The sequence below is a fragment of the Lynx rufus genome, unplaced genomic scaffold (genome assembly GCF_022079265.1).
Source record: "Lynx rufus isolate CCGP_SWC_20201006 ecotype Redwood Valley unplaced genomic scaffold, mLynRuf1.p SCAF_17, whole genome shotgun sequence".
NCBI lineage: Eukaryota > Metazoa > Chordata > Mammalia > Carnivora > Felidae > Lynx > Lynx rufus.
The window spans coordinates 27,541,915-27,565,201 of record NW_025814831.1 but is presented as its reverse complement, the minus strand read 5'-3'; the positions used below and the strand labels follow the sequence as shown (position 1 = coordinate 27,565,201).

General features: G+C 52.6%; 1 protein-coding gene across 1 annotated transcript; it reads right to left on the bottom strand.

The window, feature by feature from the left end:
- Positions 1 to 625: 625 nt before the first annotated feature.
- Positions 626 to 20,876, bottom strand: TGFB3 (transforming growth factor beta 3). Its single transcript, XM_047080321.1, has 7 exons — positions 20,525 to 20,876; positions 12,478 to 12,641; positions 12,043 to 12,172; positions 6,712 to 6,819; positions 3,911 to 4,082; positions 1,664 to 1,817; positions 626 to 784 (listed from the first exon to the last, which is right to left on the bottom strand). The coding sequence occupies exons 1-7, from the start codon at positions 20,874 to 20,876 to the stop codon at positions 626 to 628; spliced, it is 1,239 nt and encodes a 412-aa protein (XP_046936277.1).
- Positions 20,877 to 23,287: the final 2,411 nt, after the last annotated feature.

The following is a 23,287-nucleotide window of genomic DNA, read 5'->3' as shown; positions in this document are numbered from 1 at the left end:
GCCCGGGAACGACATTACCTGGATTTTCTCCCTGTAATGACCCTCGGTGCTGACTGATGTTGAGAGGACCATTTGCAAAAAGCAGATTCATCTTTAATCCCAGGGAGTATGAGCTACAAATCTGGGACACTGTCTAGGTAACCTGCCTGAAGGAAAATGCTTGCCTTGTCTAAAGTGATCCAGGTTCCCTAGAGCGGATGTGGGGCAGCGATGAGCCAATCTGACCTCAGAAGCGTCTTCCAGCCTGGCCCTGTCCCGGCCGTTCTCTGCCCTTCCTCCTCCCTAGGGTTTCCCAGATCCATTGCCACACCATGTGTCAGGTGCCGACTCGCCATCCCTCTTCCTCCGTCCCCACCACGTCTGTCTAGGTCACAGAAAATCTGTGTATTCTGAAGAGTTGGGCCTTCCCCTAACCAAACCCACACTTTCTTTACCACAGTGATTCTCAGAGCCAGCAAGAAGGAGAAATGTCCCAAAAGGGAACATCCGTCTCAGCCATTTGCCTGGAGCTGAAGGTTGCGGGCTCCAGGCCTCTAGGTGAGGAGTGTTGCTTTTGTGTGTCCCGAGGAGCAGGCAGTCAGGCAGTGGCGGTTCTCTTTCCTCTCTCTCTGTCGCAGGCGGGCTCTCAGCTACACTTACAGGACTTGACCACCATGTTAGAGAGCTGTTCCACCTTGGGGGTCCTCCCGACATAGTACAGGATGGTCAGGGGCTCCAAGTCCTGGGGCACACAGCAAGGTGAGGCAGAGGCTTCGGGATTCAGGGTGTTGTACAGTCCCAGCACCTGGGGAGGACACATCATTTAGAGGTTGGCAAGCCAGGCCCCGGGCCGAGAGCCCTCCGCAAGTTCTGGGGGCCGCTCCAGAGACGGGGCGAGTGGTAGACTGGCCAGCCAGGCTATTTCGTTTTGGGGGAACATCTGTACCGGTTTGAGCATTATCAGGTTAAGCTTGTAACAATTATCAGGCGACTTTAACGGGATAATGAGATTTTCTCTGCTGTTAAGAAACGCTCCTGTTATCGGTGTTCCTAGCTGCGACTGGCCACTTTGGTGAGAAGTGATCTCACTAAACGCTGCTTTGGGCCATTCAGTAAGCGCCAGAGCGTGGGGCCCCAGACCGGATGCAGTAATCATGAGCTATCGGGAAACACGTTCCACAAATTACTGCCCTAGCTTTGATTCCCCTTGAGGGAAAGAAAGGCCAGCAGCTAGTTTCTCCCTTTCTCTTCCCATTGTTGCATATTAGCTTCTTCTGTGTGCTTTGCATTATCTTTCAAAGTAACTTTTCTGCATCCAAGAGGCTGGAATTATCAGAGTGTTTGAACGGATGGTAGAAGCCTCTTGTCCCCAACACTCCCCGCTAGCTGTGTGCAGACATCTTTGACATACAGGGTGGGGTGTGACCGTTAATTTCCAGAATGGTACAAGAGCTTTAGAACAAATTTTAAAGTCTGGTGGAAACCATGGAAGAAATTTTAAAGGGCACAATGTGACGAAGTAGAGTCGGGCCAGGGTGCCAAGATCAGAACCTTCACAAAGGGATTTTACTCGCCCTGGATCATCATTCGCTCATTCCACATTCAGTCCTTCACGCATTCAGTTGAACCAGTGGCCGGGCGGCTCCGCCCCAGCGCCCCGCCTGGCATGAGCCCCGCCCCGTACCGTGCTGTGGGTTGTGTCCGCACTGCGGAGGTAGGGGCAGGGGCCTGAGCAGAAGTTGGCATAGTAGCCCTTAGGTTCGTGGACCCATTTCCAGCCCAGATCTTGTCGGAAGTCAATGTAGAGAGGGCGCACACAGCAGTTCTCCTCCAAATTGCTACAACGAAAAACATTTAGAGACCATCAACCTAAAGGAAACCACCCATATAAAAGAACTTCACCAACGGCCCTCATATTTGTACCTGGAGTCCTTCCAGGTCATCCTAAGAGGTGGTCCTAATCGATGGAATCCCAGGTTCAAGTGCATTGAGCAGTATATACCATAAAGGCATTTTCTTGGTCCCAAGGACACAACAGGCAGATACAGATGATGCATGAGGAAGAGAAAAAAGGCAAAAGTGGACCTGCCCCCTTTTTCATGATGGATCAAAGCAGAGCCTTAAATTGCTTCACATAGAACCAAGCACTGAATGCTCTTAGCCAGCTCAGTTTTCTTGAGGTTGGTTTCATTGTTCCCTTCCTAACGTGCACCCAACCAGACGTGAACTCTAAGCTCATGCCGCTCACATACAACCTGAGACTGCTCAGACTAAACCCAGGGGCCATCAAATAAAAATGAAGGGTATCCTTCCATTAGACTCATGATTCACCCCAAGTGCGATTATCAGGCCATTTCAATTCTGTTCCCTGCAGAAATCCATTTGGCAGTAACTCTTGCCAAGTGGGCATCTAGCCTGTCCTTCAATGTCTGCTGAGACCTAAAACTTACCACTTCCAAAATCTGGCTTCTTGTGGGTTCCGAGGGTGGACCATGGCAGACACTCTTGGTTATCTATTCAGTAGCCATCCCTACTTCCCTTCTCCCTTGCCACCTCCCATCACAAGAGTCGAGAGCACCATTTTCCTGGCCTCTCTTGCAGGTAGGGGTGGTCATGTGACCCCGCAATGACCAATCAGACATAAGGAGAAGTATGCAGAGGGTAAGGGCAAATTCTGGCAAAAACATTTTGATTCTTTATAAAAGTCACGGATGGGAGAGGAGAGCTTCTGGCTCTGCCTCTTCCCCCTTCTTTCTTGTCTTGAGCCTGGACAAGATACCTGGAGCTTTAGCACTCACTGCAACCATAAACAAGAAGATGAAAAGCAAACCAACATAGTAATCGTGGTGGCCTGCAGAGAGAGAAAGCCCGTATTCCTGATGGCATAATTAGGCAGCCAGCCCAGCCCTGAGCCTGCTGCTGTGGGCCTATTGTGAACAAGAAATCCTTTGGGGTCTAGGCCACTGTTACTTGCAGCCAAGAGCATCCATTCCTAACTGATTAAGAGCCACACAGAACAAATCTACACGCCAGCCTTCAGACAGTCGGCGCAACGTCACTGCTTCTGTTACACCTTCAAGCTCAACAGCCTGAGTTCACTCAGTTGTTCCTCGTAAGACGTGGTCGTAGATCTGAAAAATTTCCTAATTCATTCTCCCCCAGCTCCATTCAGGCATCCCCCTCTCCAGCCAGACTGACCCACGCGTGCTCCTTCCTTCCTCTGCCCATATCCCTACAGGTCCAAGCCTCACTCACTCACGGAGGCTCAAATTCCACACCCTTCTGAAGCCTTTCCTGCATCCACAACTTCTTGCTCCAAGTTCCTCAGGCACTCGATCTTTCAGACCTTCTCATGGATGTGGGCATTTTCTACCTTTCAGTAATTGCTGTGTGTGCTTTATCATCCCCTCCCTTATGAATGAAGAGCTAAACTAGATCAGAGAAGAGGCTCTTTCTTTTCCTCTCTTCCCAGTGGCTACGTAGTCCTTCTGAGTGAGTTCATTAATTTCTCCGGCTCAAATTCCCCCGGAAAGGGGAGGCTGCCCTACTCCCCTCACCCAGGAGCATCCTTGAGCAGCTCATAGGGAACGGAGCACTTCTTTCGTGGGAAGTTCTCCACTCATCTCCCCCATGCACAAACACCCCCTACAAGTCCTTTAAAACACGAAAACTGTGGGGAGGCTTCGGCCAGGTATCTCCGATCCAAACTGTCTGAACAACACTCTCCTCATTTCCTTCACCTGGGCCCTCACAGAGCTGGGCTGTGGAGAAACAGTAGGGCTCCCAGAAAAACAAGAACACCTCTGTAAGAGGGTTTGTGAATCGCATCCAGGACCCCCGGGTTAGCACCGCTTAAGCCTAGGGACTGAGCCACAGCAGGTGCACCGTAAACGTCTCAGGAGTTCCGGGTCGTGAGAGGGCCCCAGCTCACCGGAAGCAGTAGTTGGTGTCCAGGGCCCGCTTCTTCCTCTGCCCGCCCTGGCCCGGGTTGTCCAGCCGGTGCGGGGGAATCATCATGAGGATGAGGTGAGGGTTGTGGTGGTCCTTCTGCTTCTTGAGGCGCCCGAGATCCCCACGGCCATGATCATCCTCGCTGTCCACACCTGCAGAAGGGAAACAGGATGACAGTCTCCTGTCTAAGGAAGGCAGAGTGGAGGCTGTGTTCTCACCCCATCCCATCTCCGCCCCGGAGGAGGGGCAGTGCAATCTCTGCGGAAGGTGTTGGGAGAAGCACGGCTTCATGCTAATATCCAGCTGCAGGAAGGGGAGGACCGGGTGGAGGGGCTGGTCGCACAGGAACTCCCAAGACACCCGTGGTCGGATCCCCTCATGGCTCCTGTGTGTACATCTTTCAGAATGCAGACAGCCCTTCCAAGAGGCTTCCTGGTATCTCAGGGACCCATGAAGCTTCTGTAGAGAATCCCAGACACATTGCTTTGTGCTGTCGGTGTAGATTCTGAGACTTAGAATCTTGGGGTGTGAGTTTCCTCTTATCATCTGAATCGGTCAAGACAGCACAGAAGTCCTACCCATAAGGTAAGGTGTCTCCATTGAAGGTAGCTTTAACGGGAGCCAGAGGAATGAGACTGAATCATCGTTAAACTTGCACGTGCACTAGTCGTTTCACAGAGTTCTCACTATCACGCTCAGGTGAGATAATGAAGTATATGACACACAGATTAGCAAATGAACTCTCAGGCTGGGGGGACCTGCTATTTCATCTAAAAAGGAGAAGACTGAGGACTGAATTAGTCTCAACTAAAAGGAGATCCATTTTGTGACGGGCAGCTGCCAGCTGTTCATCTCCACCAAGGACAGGAACATGAGGAGCTTAATTTACACAGTGACGGAAGGGACCCTGGACCCCACAAAGGGGCACTAGGACCATAAGAAGAATGGGAGGCCTGGATCTAAAATTCCCTTTTCTCCACATTGAGAAACCACCTCACACCGGTCAGAGTGGCTAAAATTAATGACTCAGGAAACAACAGATGCTGGCGAGGATGTGGAGAAGCGGGAACCCTCTTGCACTGTTGGTGGGAATGCAAACTGGTTGCAGCCGCTCTGGAAAACAGTGTGGAGGTTCCTCAAAAAATTAAAAATGGAACTACCCTAAGACCCAGCAATAGCACTACTAGGAATTTATCCAAAGGACACAGGAGTGCTGACCATAGGGACACATGGACCCCAGTGTTTATAGCAGCACTTTCAACAATAGCCAAAGTTATGGAAGGACCCAAATGTCCATCAAGTGATGAATGGATAAAGAAGATGTGGTATATCTGTACAATGGAATACTACTTGGCGACGAGAAAGAATGAAATCCTGCCATTTGCAACAACGTGGACGGAACTGGAGGGTATTGTGCTAAGTGAAGTAAGTCAGTCAGAGAAAGACAGAGATCAAATCTTTTCACTCACATGTGGAACTTCAGAAACTTAACAGAAGACCATAGGGGAAGGGAAGGGGAGAAAGTAGTTTCAAACAGGGAGGGAGGAAAACCACAAGAGACTCTTAAATACAGAGAACAAATTGAAGGTGGATAGGGGGATGGGGGAGAGGGGAAAATGGGTGATGGGCTTTGAGGAGGGTGCATGTTGGGATGGGCACTGGGTTGTTGTATGTAAGCGATGAATCATGGGAATCTACTCCCGAAGCCAAGAGCACTTTATGCACTGTACGTTAGCTAACTTGACAATAAATTATAAAAAAAAAAATTTTTTTAGTAAAAAATAAAATTCCCTTTTCTGCGGCACATGGGCGGCTCAGTCGGTTAAAAGTCCAACTCTTGTTTCAGAAGCTCAGGTCATGATCTCCCGGTCATGAGATCCAACCCTGCATCAGACTCCATGCAGAGCACGGAGCCTGCTTGGGATTCTCTCTGTCCCCCTCTCTCTCTGTCCCCCCCCCTCTCAAAATAAACTGTAAAAAATAAAAAATAATAAAAGTAGGCTCTGAAATAGAGCCCATGAAGGGTAAAAGCCCAGGGCTGGGAGCCAAGAGAGGCCTGCACCTTTTCCCAGACAAGACTCTGATCTCAGGCTCTGGCTTGGTTGGTTTGACCTTGAGGAACCACCTGGCTTCAGGCAAGCCTCAATTATCCAAAATGGGACTATGAAAGGAAAAGAGAACTTCGCTGACATCCAGAGATTGTCCACAGATTGCACGCCTTAGAAACATATTGGAAGACCACAGAAGATTCTTAACTATTTCTCTATCTCAATACAAACACCCTGAGCCCCAAAGCGATCATTCACACCCAGATGACTCCTGGGTGGGAATCAGGGTGCCTCTGTAACATCTGGAAAGTTCAGTAGTCAGATCACCACAGTTCATTTCTTTTAGGGAAGGGAAAGACAACAGCGATTTGTTGAGTGTTTGCGGTCCTGGGTTTTACATTTGTTATCTCGTTTAATTTGTGTGATAACCCTATGAAAGAAGCATTCTCAGCTCCATTTTACTGACTGAACTCAGAGAGGCGGACCCGTTGGCGTCCATGACTATACCCCTCTTCCCAATGTAATACTGTCTTCCAGATGTTAACATCTTCTATCTATAAACTGAAAGTCACGCCCGTTGTCTTTGGGGCGAAGCAGAATTACTCAAGTACAAAACAGTTGGCCATCTCTGTGAGGGAGCTTGGTTGCTTCTCTTGGGGCCTGGTAGGCGTCTCCTGTTCTATCCCATCTCATCAACTGCCCCCACCCCCACTATACACATCCATTTTGTTACCTTTGAATTTGATTTCCATCACCTCATGAATGTTCTCCAAGATGTCTCCATTGGGCTGAAAGGTGTGACACGGACAGTGAATGCTGATTTCCAGACCTAAGTTGGACTCTGCAAAATAAGACACGGAGTCAGTGAGAAAATTCTTTATGTGATGCGGAAGTGTGCCCATCACCGTGCCTGTGGGCCAGGGCTCTGCTCCCATAGGCAGTCACGGGAGCTGAGTAATCCCGAGGGTCACCGAGGACAGAAAGTGCTGCGAAAGCTACAGTGGACCTCCACACATGCGTTGCCGCACTGCACGTGTTTCTGTTATGTCATGAACAACCAAATAAAGGCATAAAGGGAAATTAATGGGAAGGAGAATTTTCAAGGTCATCTATTTTCAAAGGATGGTAATGGGAAAAACTGTCACCCACCTCCTTGGGGGGAAAAGAATGAGGACATAAGAGGAAGAAAAACAGCCATCACACCCCCTAGGTGTCTGTTGGAAGAGGGGATATTCGAGCCAATCTACTGAGGAAAGATAAAGTAAGAGGCAGGGGGACTAGGAGAGGCCAGGGAAAGAGGCTCACTGAAGAACTTTAGAGCAGAGAGGCAGTGATTCAAAAGGCCACAAAGTCCACCAGATGGGAGGAAGATGGGACAGTCTGGGCCATAGGATTAAGTGAGGAAGCAACGCTAGAGGCAAGGTCACCTGCACACAAGCAGCAGTATCAGTCTAGGTAGAAGACGCCAGCCTTTCTACCAGGGCCATGATTGTGGGTGTAAATGGACTGGTAGATTCCAGAGGAGATAAGATGAAGATCACAGTTACCCTTGGCCATATTTTCTTGAAGGGATAAGGACATAATTGGGTCAAAGTTACTTGGAAGTTTCTTCTCTGGGAATCCTTGTTCACTTAACAGCGAAGCTGGAGATGTGGATGGCTCGCTGAGGGAAAACGAACAGCTCAGGAAGACAATTGTGAAATCAGAGCACAGGCCACAGAAGATGGCCAATGGCCAATGGCCAAGGCCAACGGCCCAGATGATATGAGCTCAGAGAGAACCAGCAGGAGGAAATCTGGAGGTGCCAGGGTTTGTGGACTGAAACTCGGTGTAAGACTACCAGCTGTAGCCCTTACTCCTATTAGTTGTGGGATCGAGGTGTTTTGGTTACTAAAATTGGGGAATCAAGGAAATTAGTAAAAGGGGTTGGGTAAAGTGGAGGGGGGGGGAAGGAAGAATAAAAAGAGTTCAAAACATTTGAACTGGATCCAGGAATTCTGTGCAGGGAAACCAGGAAGGATCGGTGTCATATCAGTTCTGCAGGGTAAGACTCAACTAGGGAAGTTCTGTTAACCCGGAGGCAGCAGCAAGCTGTGGTGTAGGAAAGGTCATGAGGAATGGACCCTTCTGCATTCAGGGTCAGCATCTCAGCAAGCTGATTGATTTACTGCATCCCGAGCTGTAGGGGGGCAGCAGTTCTGTGTGAGCATCCAGCCTTGGGACCCACCTGTGGTCTTCCCGATATCTGGTGTCACCAGGGAAAACCCCAGAGCCTAAACCAGCTCAGCACCCTTCTCATGCACAGAATGGCCCAAGTTCAGAGGTTCTGGTCACTCTTAGGCAGGCTTGGATCCCTTTTTCCACAAACTCCAGAACCCAGTCTCATCTGTCCTGCTCCAAGCCAGGGCAGCCTCTAGGACATACTGACCCTTGCTGAGCTTGAAGACTTCTATTCCAGAAGGTTAGCTCTGGTGGGGAGGGATGGGACTAATATAACAAGGAAGCTGAGGCCCAGCCAGAGAACAGGGAGTGAACAGAGACGGAGCTGTAGCTGTGTTTTCTTCCTGGTTTAAGGCCATTGAGGGAAGGAGCCAGGGAGGTTGAAATGGGCTACAGAGTGTATTTCCTAGTACTCAGAAGGGGCCAAGGCCAAGAGAGACCTGGAGTGGACGAGTTCTGTGATTCTGTGAATTAGAAAGTCAAGGTGCAGACAGACGTGCTGGGGATAGTTAGGTCTTAGTGTCAGAGATGGTGGCCTGGCTTGGCCAACAGGCTCTGTCTGTGTAGAAAACTCACCGTGATGATAACAATTACCAACATTTGTTGGGCATTCTATGTCAAACGCCGCTTTAAGACTTTACATGCATTAATTCATTCAATCTTTAAAATAATCCTACAAAGTAGAGACTACTACTACCCCCCATTACATAGATGAGGACCCTGAGGCTTAGAGAAATTAAATGGCTTGCCCAAGATGCCCAAGCAGTAAGCAGTAGAACCAAGATGCCATCACCTGATGCTGGAACCATCCTAATTGTTTGAGACAAGGAGGGATAAAAAGTGGGGCAAAAGAGACTACCAAAGGAAGATGCCTGTGTTTTTCCAGCATCCGTCCCCCACCTGCCCCCATCCTAAGCTATGAGGCTGGCTGTGCTCCCCGACAGGGCTGCTAGGGGATGCCTGACCCTGCACCTGGAGAAACTGCAGACCTTGTAGAGCAATAAATAACCCAAGGGTCTGAGGACCCAGGCCCCTAACTCTGGATAGGGCTCCAGCCGGCTCCGGGACCTAGAAGGCAGCCTGGGAACCTAGCGCACGGTAGGCTCTCGGATGTTTGCTGAATGAATACGAGACCCTATACGTGACTCGGCTTCCTCATCAGTCCACACCACCAGTTGTTCCATTTGGAGTCCATCTGCTGCCTCGTTTGGGGCCACGAACTCTGAAAAGACTCCTGAGCTCTGCATAAGTAAAGGTCTGTGTGTGATTGCCCTGTACGAGGGGCGGGAAGCATCTGCCTAAGTGGGAACTGAAGGTTCCAATGAAGGACTAACCTCAGAATTGGCAGCAGTGGGGATGGTGGGTGGGGGACCCACAGGTTTTATTACGAAATTATCTTTTTGATGTCTCAAGGAGGATGGAAATCATTCTCCGCGCAAACTTCTCATTGAGCTCTGCAGCTGGGAAAATAAGAACTCCTTCAAGTGCCCAGGGCTTCAAAGAAGTCCAGGTGGAGCTGATCAAAATCAGACAAGGGAGCTAAGAGATTAATTTCCCCGGCCTCTCCTTTTCTGCAGCCATGTCAGGCTCTAGGTGGAGTGCCGTCTGAGTCAGAATTCCCAACTGTGCTGCCCACGGCAGATCCCTGTCCCGTGGGTGCTCCTAGGCCTCTGGCTTTGTGCTCAGTAGGGGAGATAGGCTGGAGCTCCCAGGCACCCCTGGGGGTGAGGCAGGACCTCCAGCCCGCGATCAGCCAGCTCAGCCATCAGGTGATGCCCCTTCGATGAGGACCTATAAATTCGGACGCCTACAGAGCCCAGGCAGGTGACATAAGTGAGCGGAGCTGGCCAGCGTATCATGCTTAATGGGGACTGCCGGCCTCACTCTGGGGGGTAACGGTGGGGACCAGGAGGGCCTACAGGGGTGTGAAGAATGTGTGCCCCACCTCAAGAGGTGGCCACTACTCCTCTCCCATGGATCGTTACCAGGAAATCTTCCCACTTTTCTAGAAAATCCAGAAGTCCAGGTTTTATGTGAAATCTCCTGACTTAAAAGACAAAACAAAACAAAACTGCAGGCCATTATTTAATTTACAACATCACGTAGGCCGAGCCTTAGTGCGTTAACCCCTGGTTTCCCAAAACATCAAGGACAGGGAAGGACCCACCAGCTCCAGGGACTCTGGACATCAGGACGTGGATGGACTGTGCCTCTGTGGCAGTGATGATGGAAGAAAACTCTTGGCAAGAGGGGGAGAAGGAACAGACGAGCCCACGTAGGCACCTGCTCCCCACTGAGCATCATACAGAAAGAAGGGGAGAAACAGCACAGCGTGATGTTTAGAGGCACCACGACTGCCAGTCAGGACACTCTGGTTCTGATCCAGGCTGGATAACCCTGGTCAAGTCACTTAACCTCTCCGGGCCCCAGTGTCCTCGTCTGACCTAATAAAAGCTTACTCTTGTGCAACAGGTTGAAAGCCATGAGGTTCTCTCAAATACATTGTACCCTTAACACAGCCCCGTGAGGCATGCAGGGAAGGGACCAGTAGCTGATTTTCCAGGTGAGGGAACACAGCAAGTGGGTGAGAAATTTGGAATGGGTGAAGTTTGATACGGCGATGGGACAGCTCTCCTTGGATGACTACCACGCTTTTCGAGCTTAGTTGGCCCCAGCAGAACCTGCCCCATATCTGCTCTTCTCCCCGCCTTCCCCATGTCAGTAAGTGTTAGCCACCCAGGGGGTTCCGTCCACAATCAGAGAAGGCGTTCTCCTGTCTTCACACCCCATGCCTCACTAGCCCGCCCAAAATATACGACAAATCTGTATCCTCTCCACGCCCACGGCCACCACCCTAGCCAAGCCCCTTTTGCCCTCATCCGGGCTGCTGCAGGGGCCCCTACATGGTCGTTTTGTTTATTATTTTTGAGAGAGAGCATGCGCGGAGGGGAGGGGCAGAGAGAGGGAGACAGAGGATCTGAAGCAGGCTCTGCGCTGACAGCAGCGAGCCCGATGCGGGGCTCAAACTCACGAACCGTGAGATCACGACCTGAGCCGAAGTCAGCCGCTTAACTGACCGAGCCACCCAGGCACCCCCCAAACTGGTTTTCCTACTCCTTTCTTTGACTTCATGGCAACCAGAGGGACCTTTTAAAGATGGAAAAGATATAAAATCACCTCAGTCCACATCCCAGCCCTGCTTGGAATACTCCAGGGCTTCTCACCACACGTGGAATGAGTCCTAAAACCTGACCATGGCCTCACAGGTCCCAAATTAAATGGCTCCGGCGACCTCTGGCCCCCCAGCTCACTCCGTTCCAGCCACATCGGTCCGTGTGCTGCCAGAACAAACCAAGCCTGCTCCTGCTCGGGGGCCTGGGCCTCACTACCTCCTTCGCCCAGCATATCCCTGTTGAAACCTTTTCATCACTCAGGCCTCGGTGCACACACTCCTTGTCACAGAGACCCTCCCTGAGCATCTCATGTCAGACTGCGCCCTGTCATCGCCACAGTGCCCTCTATGTTTCATGGCACTCATCACTGAGATTCCTGTTCATCGAAATGTTGCCTTGTGTAGTGTGTGTCTCTCCCACCAGGAAAGAAGCTCGATGGGATAGGGACCTCACCGGCCTGGTTCCCGGCTGCATCCGCAGTAAGCCACACTTAATTTTCTTCGTAAGTATCGGTTGCGTGAACAGATGAAGAACACAGCGAACCGATGGCAGAGCTAGCGTTTGAACCCAGATCTGCGACTCTTCTGGTTTTGTCCTCTTCCTTCTGTTTCGGAAATGACCAAGGGACCTGAGGGATCCTTCCCAAATGCTCAGGCTAAGAGTCAACCTACCTCTTCGCAAGAGCCATTCCCGCACGGTGTCAGTGACGTCGAAAGACAGCCATTCGGCGGTGCCCCGTGTGGGCAGATTTTTGCCACCGATATAGCGCTGTTTGGCGATGTGCTCATCGGGCCGGAGTATCTGGAGGGCGGAGAAAGGAGTAAGCGGCCCAGGCCAGGACAAGGACGGCAGCACATGTCACGATGCAGAGGGGCACGTGAGGGGAGCAACAGGAAACTGAAAATTCCTGAATGCTCCTTCAAACGCTTAGCTAATGCTTAATCCTCTCAGCAACAGACGCACATACAGAAAGCAAGACTCCAAGAAGGTAGGATTCACACCCAGGCCTTCTGAACGGTGCACAGAGCAGAGGCCTGCAGGGGCAGGGGAGCCGGCTTTCCCCATCTGTCCCTGTCCGTGTGGCTTCTGTTCTGGGAGGGGCTCACCTGGAAGAGCTCGATCCTCTGCTCACTGCGCTTAGAGCTGGGGTTGGGCACCCGCAAGACCCGGAATTCCGCTCGGAACAGGTTGGTTCCATTTTTCTCCACTGAGGACACGTTGAAGCGGAAGACCTTGGAGGTGATCCCTTTGGGGCAGACGGCCAGCTCATCTAGGAGATCAAGCAAGCAGGAGAGGTGCCGTAAGTGTGTGAGTGAGACCCCGCAGGAGCAGTGTGCGGCCCACAGACACCCGCCAGGCGGCCAGGGTCCCACCCATGACCTCCCTAGAGGCATGAGGCCCCAGGCCTGAAGGCGGAGATGGGAGGAAGATCTTGGTGAAGGCCCCAGTCAGGAGCAAGGAGCCCCGGGAGTCCCGGGACCGGCACTAATGACTGGCCGGTCAAAGGCAATCGCCACTCCTCCCACGGCCTTGACATCCCAACTGTGGCAGGCTCTCCAGCCTGCTTTGCTACTCTTTTAGAAAACACACGTCCTCAAAAGATCTCAGCAAACCCCCTGGCGGTTTAACCATCTCCCAGCTACCTGCCCCATGCATGTGTTCGTTCCTTTGGGCGTTCATTCATGTATTACTCGTGCACTGAGCACATACTATGTGCCAAGCGCAGCGCTGACACTGGGAAGCAAAACTGAACAGACGTGCCCCTGCCTTCAAGGAGAGTCATGTCGGGGGGTGCAGAGGGAGGATCTTAATACAAGGGCCCACATAACGGGATGAGTGGAAAAGTGTTGAGGGCCTTTGGAGAAGCCCAGGAGTTGGGAGGGACCAGAGTAGGGAGACAGCAGGGAGCACCTGATGGAAGAGGTACCATGTGATCTGGGTCCTGAAGGAGGAAAGGGTTTGAGGATGGAGAGGAAGGGATTTTCCATGGAAGGACTGCTGGAAACGAAGCAGGGACAGGAGGAGATGCGAGTAAGAGGAAGCAGCCAGGGGAGGGCCCGCGAGACAAGGTCAGCACAGCAGGCTGGGGAGGCTGAAGTATCAGCCCGAGAGGCTGGATTTTATCGCGTTAGCAGTAGGGAGCCATGGAAGGTGTTAGAAGAGCAGTGCAGTGACTTAATTAACACTGTGTTTTAGACCCAATGAGGCAGCATCGGTATGGCAAAGAGCCCACATGTCAAGTCTGGCAGACCCACAGATGTTTCTTCAGACAGAGCTGGGCCATCCCCACTGACTCCTTTCTAAGGATTTCTGACTTTGACAGCACGTGCTCTGCCAGCCTCTGTCACCGTGCTGGCCTCTCCGTCCCTGTCCAGAAGACACGAAGCAGCAGATGCTCTTTCCCCACACCTCGGAGCCAGATGAAGAGAAGAGAAAGATCCTGTCTCTTCTCCTGCACGCTTTACAACCTCAAGGTCGGAGCAGCATTAACACCCAGAGAAAAACTTTCTACCCAAACGGTAATAATAGCCAGAACTTGAAATTCAAGCTCATAGACCCAGATTCCACACATAATGGACATGGCTGGAATGAGCTCATAATCACCCCGAGGGGTGGTGTAGGAAGTCACGGACAAGGCGGGAAGGATCAGAGGCTTGGAAACAAGCAAATGCGCTACTGATCTTGAGGAAAGGATGAGCGAGTGTTTCTGGAAATTGCCATCTGGTGGGCCTGACACTGGTTCTTAGAAAATTAATGGAACAGATGTTAGGAAAACAAATGTGTGAATGCCGGCTAATGAAGCCCTGCTTAATAACTGGCTTCGAAAGAACAAATATTGCCAACTATTCCCTAAATTATTGCAGATAGAACCAGAGAGAGGCACCAGCGTGAGCAGTTTAATTTTTAAGTTTGCCCGTTTGAAACCCTCCGGACCTGGGTAGGTTCCTCAGACTGGCCACCCTCTCAAGTACTCGCACGCTTGGTTCCTGAAGGACCTGTCATCAGTGTGGCTTCAGTTATAATAGCACCTCCAGCAGCTGCTGAAAGGGGGCATAAAGTGTATGTCCACACGACGTGCACGCTGCTGTGGAAAAGAAGATGGAACAGAAGACAGCGCATGCCAGTGAGGAGAGTCAGAGGGGGGTCAAGACAGCAGGAAGCCAGGACACGCGGGCAGCGATGAGCTAAGAGGGTCTTTAGCACACCCTTGTAACCATCCCTCCTTTGCTTCTTCCAGCCCATCAATCAGATATCTGTTCCCTACGACGGACTCCTCTTGGTGGGAACCTCAAGGAGATTTCGAGAAGGAGGTGGAAGGGTCATTTTTTAATCACTGGGATCTACAGGTTTCTAGCAGAGGTAGAACGGACGCTGGGGCGGGGCAGGGCGGGGGGGGGGGGGGTTCCTTGGTTGACACAAGGAAATTGACCCTATCAGTAAAGCTCAGACAGAATCGTTGGGGATTACAAAAGAACTGCCTAGGAGAGAAAAGAAAACGTAAATATAATCTTGGCAATTAAACCCACTGAAGAATGATGCTGTTTTAAGTAATCTGTGGAATGAGACTGTAAATCAACTGTGATAACACCACCTTACATTGCACAGAGCTCTTATTAAGTCATCTGACCCTCGAACAATCCTCGAGGAGGACGAGAAGTCAAATTGACCATGTTAACAAATGAGAGCTGCGCCTGGGTGGCTCAGTCAGTTGAGCGCCTGACTTCGGTTCGGGTCACGATCTCATGTTCATGAGTTCGAGCCCCACGTCGGGCTCACTGCTGTCGGAGCAGAGCCCGCTTTGGATCCTCCTGTCTCTCTCTCTCTTTCAAATAAAATTTTTATTTTTTTTATAATTTTTTTTTCAACGTTTATTTATTTTTGGGACAGAGAGAGACAGAGCATGAACGGGGGAGGGGCAGAGAGAGAGGGAGACACAGAATAGGAAACAGGCTCCAGGCTCTGAGCCGTCAGCCCAGAGCCCGACGCGGGGCTCAAACTCACGGACCGCGAGATCGTGACCTGGCTGAAGTCGGACGCCCAACCGACTGCGCCACCCAGGCGCCCCAAAATTTTTAAAATTGCAAATGAGAAAATTGAGTGTCAGGAAATTTAGTGGGTAGCACAGGTGGTATTTGAACCCAGGTCTTTGCACCATACCTCTTTTATTGAAGTGGGGAATCTGGAAGTTGGGGGGCCCAGAGAGATCTAGTGGAGGCACAGTTTCACCAACAAAATGAAGGCTTCCCTGAAGTGGGCCCAGAGTGCCAACTTAGGCCTAAGCAACAGCCAAGCCCCGCTCAGTTCTGTGGGTAAGCCGTGCTTCTGCAGGATGCTGGTATTATTGGGAGCTGGACTAGAGGATCCACCTTTCAAATTACATTATGACCAACTTTTTCCACTGCGCGAGAAATACATATATTGGTGGAGGCCCTTTCCCCCCCTTTTTTCCTACGAGGAGAGAAAAATAAGCAAAGAATATTCATGTAGAGTTTTCACACAAAAACGTGGAAACAGCTGACCGTGTTTCGACCATGCCTTTTAAAATGTTTTCAGACACCGGGGCTCCTAGATGTGCCTTTGCTTATATACATCATTTCTGCATGTAAAACCCTGCAGGTTCCAATGACAGCATGCATATTTCAGTGTGGCCAAGCTTCTTCTGGCTACACGTTAGGATCACCTGGAGAACCTTGAAAATACATGATGCCTGGCCCCACTCGCCAGAGATGCTGACATGCTGACTACCTTGGAGTGGGTGGGTCCGGAGTTGTTTTTCTTTTCTTTTCTTTTCTTTTCTTTTCTTTTCTTTTCTTTTCTTTTCTTTTCTTTTTCTTTCTTTCTCTTTCTTTCTTTTCCTTTTCTTTCTTTCTTTTCCTTTTCTTTCTTTCTTTCCTTCTTTTCTTTCTTTCTTTCTTTCTTTCTTTCTTTCTTTCTTTCTTTCTTTCTTTCTTTCTTTCTTTCTCTTTCTTAAAGATCTCCAGATGATTCTGATGTGTAGCCAGAGTTGAGGGCCACAGTTTATAGTGCTCTGCAAAGGGTACCATGGCTTCCAGATGTTCTAGAAGTATGAGAAACCACACTCCAATGATTTCACCATTAAACGGGTTAACCTTTAAACGTATTAGACATGCAGTTGGACCAATGCATCATTTGAAAAATTTTTGAATTAGAAGCCCATCAACATGTTAAGCCCATGTTACAAGTTGGGAAATTTCACAAAAAGATCCAGATTTTCTGCTCTTCTGGGTAACGGCAAGGTCGAGGCAAGCTGGACCCACATTCCTAAATGCAGAAATCAGCAGGGACTGAGCAGCGGGTACCCTCTTTTAACAGGGCGTGGGCGCTTCCAGCTCCCCCCGCCCCATCAGCCTCTTGCACACCCTATTCTCTCCTCGACCCCGAGGCCAAGTGTCCTGTGTGCTCCGTCATGGTGTTGGCTTTTCTTCCAGATCCTTCGTATTAGCTGGGCACTTGTGTTTTCAGCTCCTTAAGGAGAGGTTTTGCCCTGCAGTTCACTGAGTCTTAAGCCTCAGTGAGCTTAAGGATCAATGGGGTGCTTTTCGGAAAGACAGATTCCCCAGGACCCCACGCCCAGATTCTGATTCTGTAAGGGTGGGCTTGGGCCTGGGAATCCACATTATTTACATTTACCTAGCCCTTCTAGGAGAAACACTTGATCCAGCGTGCAGAGGGCACTGGCCCTTAACACAAATGAGTTCTTGTGATACAAAATATCTTTTAATTTTCAGAATGAAAAAATCCAAATCCAAAAGTAGCATCCAGGAAAGAAAGGCTAAAATATCAAGTTTTCTCTTTGCTCAGGAACTCCGGGTTTGCCGGCTGTCTTAGAGCCACTGCTGGATGAAAACAAGGGTCTCCCGCCAGACACAGATAATTACGAGCCAGAAGTTAAAACAACACCTACACTGGTGATATCTTGATAACAAGGATGACAAAGGAATGGAAAAGCCTGTGTCCTTCCCCACCACGTGGGGCAGAGACAGCCTCCACAGAGCCAACTCCTGGTGAATTATAAAAGGATTTCCAGAGTCTTGCCTTCACTGCTGAGGCTGTTGAATCATCCCAGATGTATGCATAAAATTGGTTCGGCCGCGAGAGAGCTTAGAGATGATCTCTGACTTTACAGATGAGAAAACTGAGGCTCAGAGAGGTGACCTGACTAATGCCATCTGGTGTGGTTGCTTAACCAGCTTGCGGCTCTTCGTTAGATAAAGAACGCCCTTCCGCTGAATCTGGGAGAACGTCTGTGACGATATCAATCTCCTGGCCATAACGATAGGCGGAGCTAAGAAACAACACACCCAGTGGTCCCTGTGCCATCTGCCACCAGGGTTACAAAGAGCTCCTACCCGCTCCTGCTTGGTCCGAGAGGTGATTTGCTCATGTTGTAAAGCAAAGTGCTATTGGAGCCTTGAGGTTAAAGGTGGGGCTTAAAACGTTTATTTTCCACACTTGGGTTAGTGCCTCACAGCACGCATTCTGCAGGCAGAACAACGTCTAGGTTGGAGCCCCTGCTCTTTGAGGCACATTACTTAACTGATGCACGTTTCTGTGTCCTCATCTGTAAGGCAGAGAATCGGGGTTCCTCTCTGACAGGGCAGAGCCAGAAGATGGGCCCTCTCCTCTGTGCTCACCGTGGTGCCCTTTCTCCTGCACACGGGAAACGATTCCTTGCCACACTTTGCTCTCCAGGCTCCCCTACGTCCTTACGCCAGCTCCTGCCGTCACCTCCCTCTAAGTGCCCCTCCACTGGGTACAGGAGCAGGCTGGGAATGATGAAACGTGGAAGCGAATGCGATCTCATCACTTCCCCCCAGAAGCTCTGGCACCCAGACCCTGCTAGGGTCCCGCCACGGACCCAGTGCCACTCTAGGACACAGCCCTCGTGAGCTCAGGACGGGCTTCCCTCACCCCAAGCCTCTGAGGATGGCCTTCTGCTTCTTCTCAGCATCTGCCCCGCTGCCTCCTTTATAATTAGTGTGCCTTCTGCGTCTGCCTCTCTGGGGCTGGCTCGGCACCTGACCAGCTGCAGGGCGGGCCCGAGCCGCGTCTGCTCAGCCTCTGTGTCACCTCCAACAGCTGCAGAGAGTCTGGGCCTGCTTCCTGTTTGCACCTGCAAGCCTCCACGGCATCGCCCGTGTCCCACTGTTTCCTGGCCCCTCCACAATATCCCAAATAGTGTCTTGCTCCCTGTGCCGGGCTGGCTCCCAGCCTGACCAGGCTCTGTGGCCCGAGGGTCGCCCCTACCTGCTAGGGTTCTGCTGCTGCAGGCCGAGCTGCCCAGCGTCCGTGGGCCCTTGCCCTCGCTCTCCCCAAGACTGCTCGCTACCTGTGTCCTGAGTCTCTGTACAAAATCCACACCCACTGGCACCCATATGCCCTCGCATGCATCTGGCCCATTCATTCTCGGCTCTGGATTCCAGGCTGGATGCGCCCTTGTGACTCAGAACCCCTCCTCCCTGGGACTCCACCTCCTGACCCGGATCGTGAGGTCCGAGCCCTTCTCTCTCACCCTGGGCTCCCTTCAGACCTCTCCTGCAGGCCTCAGTTTTCCACCCTCGTGGCCACTGTCTCCGGACTTGGTGGTTGCCCGGGGGGTTGGGGGTTCAGCCATCCAGGTGCTGGTGCCTCTGGGAACCGTGGGCCCCTGGCAGAGGCTGAGCCAGACCCACGGGAGGACCCTGGGCAGGATGCACGAGCCCTGCCTCTTACTCCGGCTTCCGCCCCGCACGGTAGCCACATCCTAAGGCAAGGCGCTCCAGGCGGCCACAGGAAACGGGAGTGGGAACCCCTCGCCAGTAACCACAGGCTGCTGGACCTGGCATGGGCCGGCTCCCAGTAGGGCCTTTTGCACCTTCAGCTGGAGCTGCTCCACCCACCAGCCAGCTACTCCTCTTCCTCCTCTGCAGCCAGGTTCCTTTCAACTTCCCAAGTTCCCCCACTGACCCCCCTCACCCTGCCTGCTCCCTCCCACTCCCACTCCCCACTGCCAGGTGGGCCTGGAAGAGGTAGTCCGGGTGGTGAGGACACCTGCTGGTAGGAAAAGCAAACAGAGCTGCTCCCAGGGTCCCTGGCCCAGCGCGGCTCACATTCCTCCTTCTCGGGCTGTCAGTTTCTCAACATCTGCCAAATCTCTCTCTCTTGTATTGAGGTTTTTTAAAGGTCCGTTCAGTAAACACACATGACTTCCACACGTGTACAAACACACACACGCAGACGTCTCACCCAGAAGCCTCCCAGCCTCTCAGCACAGACGGGAGCCTCCTGGGAGGACACGCTCCCAGACATATGTCCTCTCTGCACCCACGGCCACACCTCCCACCCACTCTTCCCGTGACACGCAGACACAAAAGGGCGGCCAGCAATCATGTACACGTCCCGAGCCACAACCCTGCTCTCCCCGTGTCCACAGGCCTGGAAGACGCCCATTTTGAGCACATGAATCTGTCTACTGTACAAAGCCAGACTACACATCACCCTGAAGCACTCGTACGTGTGAACGTAGGTGCGTGCCTTTCAACCATGCTCACAGCTCACGTGGGTCATGTGTGTGGCATAGACCGAAGGGCCTAGACAGCAAGAAGCTGGATCTTGCCTGGGCTTCAAAAAGCTTGACAGACATTAATCTAGGGCAAGTGTACCCTTCTTCCCAAGGACAGGAAAAACTAAACCAAAGACGCGTCACAATGAGTGGCGAAAACAAGGGAGAAGACCCGAGGTCTCCAGACTCAGGGAGCTATAACGGCTTTCAAGAGACCCGGCCCTGTCCCTCTATGGCATCCGTATGCTCGCAGTCGCCTATCCCATCACATGGGCCAGAGCACAGATGTGAACAGGACGGCACGGTGTAATTCCAAAGTAAAATCAGTCGAGGATGTGATGTGAGTTCAGCAAGCCACTCAACTCCAGGGCGCCTGGCCTCCCAGAAGCCCCCGGCTCTTCCCACAATGGCCCGGTCTCCCTCCCCAGCCACCCACCCGGCCCCAACTGTGCATCACGCCTCCTGAGCCTTGGTGTGGGTGATCCCGGGGCACCCTGCTGTGAGGCCCCCACTAGGCCCCCCCTCCGAGGATCTCCCCACTCCTGCTCAGACCCTCTAGAGCAGACACCCCAGCGAGAATGTGGACTTACTGTGCTCCGCCAGCCCCTGGATCATGTCGAATTTATGGATTTCTTTGGCATAGTACTCCGACTCGGTGTTTTCCTGAGTGCAGCTGTCCTCCCTCTCCCCCTGCATCTCCTCCAGCAGCTCCCGGGTGCTGTTGTAAAGGGCCAGGACCTGGTAGGGGACGTGGGTCATCACCGATGGCTCGGGGGGACTGGTGAGCCTGAGCTTGCTCAAGATCTGTCCCCTAATGGCTTCCACCCTCTTCTTCTTGATGTGGCCAAAGTCCAAGGTGGTGCAAGTGGACAGAGAGAGGCTGACCGTGGCAAAGTTCAGCAGGGCCAGGACCACCAGAGCCCTGTGCAAGTGCATCTTCATGCGCAAGCTGGGGAGAGAGGCCAGGGGGGCTGCGAGGCCTGGCGAGGAGGAGACCCCAGCAGTCGTGCAGAAGGAGGGAGGAAAACCAGGCGGCCTCCCTAGATCCCGAAGACTGAGGCTTGGCAAGAAGGTGCATGAACTCACTGCACTGCGAGAGCTTCAGGACTTCCAGGAAGCGCTGGCAACCCTGAGCGCGAAGAAGCCGACTGTGTGCCTTGTAGCTCTGGGTTTCTTCTCCATGTGTCTAAACAGGTTCTGCTGGGCTCTGACTCCCAGCAGGCCAGGTGGAGGGCAAGCAGAGGGCTGGGAGGGGTGGCGAGGCAGCTGGGAGTGGGAAGGGAGCTGGAGTTTTTCCTTAGGTAAAAATAAATAGAGCGGATATCTGATATTGCCAAATGCCGCTTGGCGATGGGGAGAAAGTGGGTATTTTAAAGAAGGAGCAGAAGGACCGTGGCTGGGTCCCAAAATCAAAATCCTTGCCTTGCCCTGAAGGAGGGTAAGAAAAGAGAATGGAAAAGAAAAGGAAAAAAAAATTGTTTAAAAAAAAAAAAAGTCAGATCACCAGTGAGTAGGTGGGGAGAGGCAGGGCTGGGCCGCGCTGGCCCAGCTCAAGGTGGGGGCAGCCCGACACACTTGTCTCTCGGGCACACCATTCATGCTTTCTCTTTTGTTTACACTTCCTCGGGGGCTTTCTAAATGACTTTGTTCACGCTGCCTCTCCTCTTCATTGGCTGGGAAGTGGGGGTATGTGCAATTGGAAGGCAGGGAGAACAGGCCCCAGGAACAATAATCCACTTGGACGCCCAGGGTCACCAGCACCTCGGCTTGTCTTCTCCCTCGGCCATTGCTTCTGTTCCCTGCTTCTCTTTAAAAAATAAAAAGGCAAAGAAAGAGAAAATAGAAGCCAGTTCACTGCACGCCTGCTCCGGAAAGCTGTTATTCCTTCTTTCTCAGGCTTCTTCCCCTATCTCTCCCCTCGCTTGCTCATTCCCTTGGCCTTGGCTTTCTGCTTCCCTCCCTTCCTCTCCCTGCTGCTTCTCCCTCTCCTTCTCCCTCTCTCTCTCTCCCTCTCCCTCGCTCCCTCTCGCTCCTCTCCCTCTCCCTCTCTCACACACACATGCACACACACTGCTTTCTCTATTTCTCTCTGCTGAAATTTTATACCTCCCTCCCATGACGTCTCTGGCCCGGGTGGGGGAGGGAGGGACCAGCGCACGCAGCCTCTTTTGCAGCACGATTTTAATGTTTTAAACAGGCACAGGAAAAGCCGAGCCCATTTGAAAAATACTTTGCGAGTCCTCTCGCTCGACGTGGTAACTGAACTTTTTTTCCCCTCTTGGAGTCACTCCTGCTACACGTTGACTGTTTTTCTGGAAAGTTACTCCGACGAATCCCTTCCCTCCTTCTCCCCCAGCTCCTTCGCCCTCTCGCCAGCTGTCAGTCCGTCCTCTCGCCTCGGGGCCCGTCTCTCGCTCCGGCCCGGGCCCCCCGGCCCCCGGGCCGCCCCCGCGCCCGGCGGGACAAGGGGCAGGGGCAGGGACTGGGGCAGGGGCGCGCGCGGGGCCGGCTCTGGGGCGGCCGTGCCCACCCTCGGGGGTGGGGGGCGACGCCCGGCCGGGGAGCGGGGTTGGAGGTGGGCTCAGCTCCGCGGCGATCCTGGCCCCGATTCTTCACTGACAAGCCTGGAGTCGGGCGGCGGGCTGAAGCTTGGAGATGCTCCAGGGCCATTGAAAATGGTGGCGTTTTCCGGCAGATCGAGGGTGCCCTCTGGCGAGGCGAGGCCGCCAGTGAAGGAGCGCGGCGGGCCGGGGCCCGGACGGCGGGCAGGGCTGGGGCGGGGGTGGAGGGGGGGGGACTGGAGGGGGGTGGCTGGAGAAAAGGGGCCGCGGGGGAGGGCGAGGGCCGCGGGACCGGAACCTGCGGGGACCGCCTCCCTCTCGGCCCGACGTGCGCACAAGTGCACCTCTCTCTTCCCCGGGCCCCGTTCGGCAGCCGCTCTCGCAGAAATGTCCTCCAGATGTTCGCAGCCTCCCTCCCCGCCGAGGGTTCCGCAGGGAGCCGCGCCAGCGAGCGCAAAGTCAGCAGTTGGCCCCAGCCCATTTCCCAGATGGGTGAGGGGAAGTTTTCCCTCCGCTCGCGCTCTCGTTCCTCTTCTCCAACTAAGCTTCTGGGTCTTTTCCCACGAGAAGCTCAGAGAAGGCAAGGCGCGTTGCTTCCCAGTAACACAGCCTCCCGATCACTCCTGGGAATCAGTGCTGCTTCCAGCCACCCCACCCCACCTCACCCAGCCTTCCTGGACCCTTCCTGTGAGGTCAGTTCCCTGCTCCTGGCTCCTAGGCCGCTGGGATGTTCACAGAATTCCAGTCTACTGTTGAGGAAACTGAGGCAGTCTACTGTTGAGGAAACTGGAC

Bases quoted from the DNA above. Each gene is read 5' to 3' on its own strand.
- TGFB3 (XM_047080321.1), bottom strand. From the start codon at position 20,876: ATGAAGATGCACTTGCACAGGGCTCTGGTGGTCCTGGCCCTGCTGAAC. The intron at 4,083-6,711 runs GTAACAAAATGG...TCCCTTCTGCAG, and splicing joins GATGGAAATCAAATTCAAAG to GTGTGGACAGCGAGGATGAT. The intron at 1,818-3,910 runs GTGAGCTGGGGC...TTTTCGTTGTAG, and splicing joins GACACCAACTACTGCTTCCG to CAATTTGGAGGAGAACTGCT.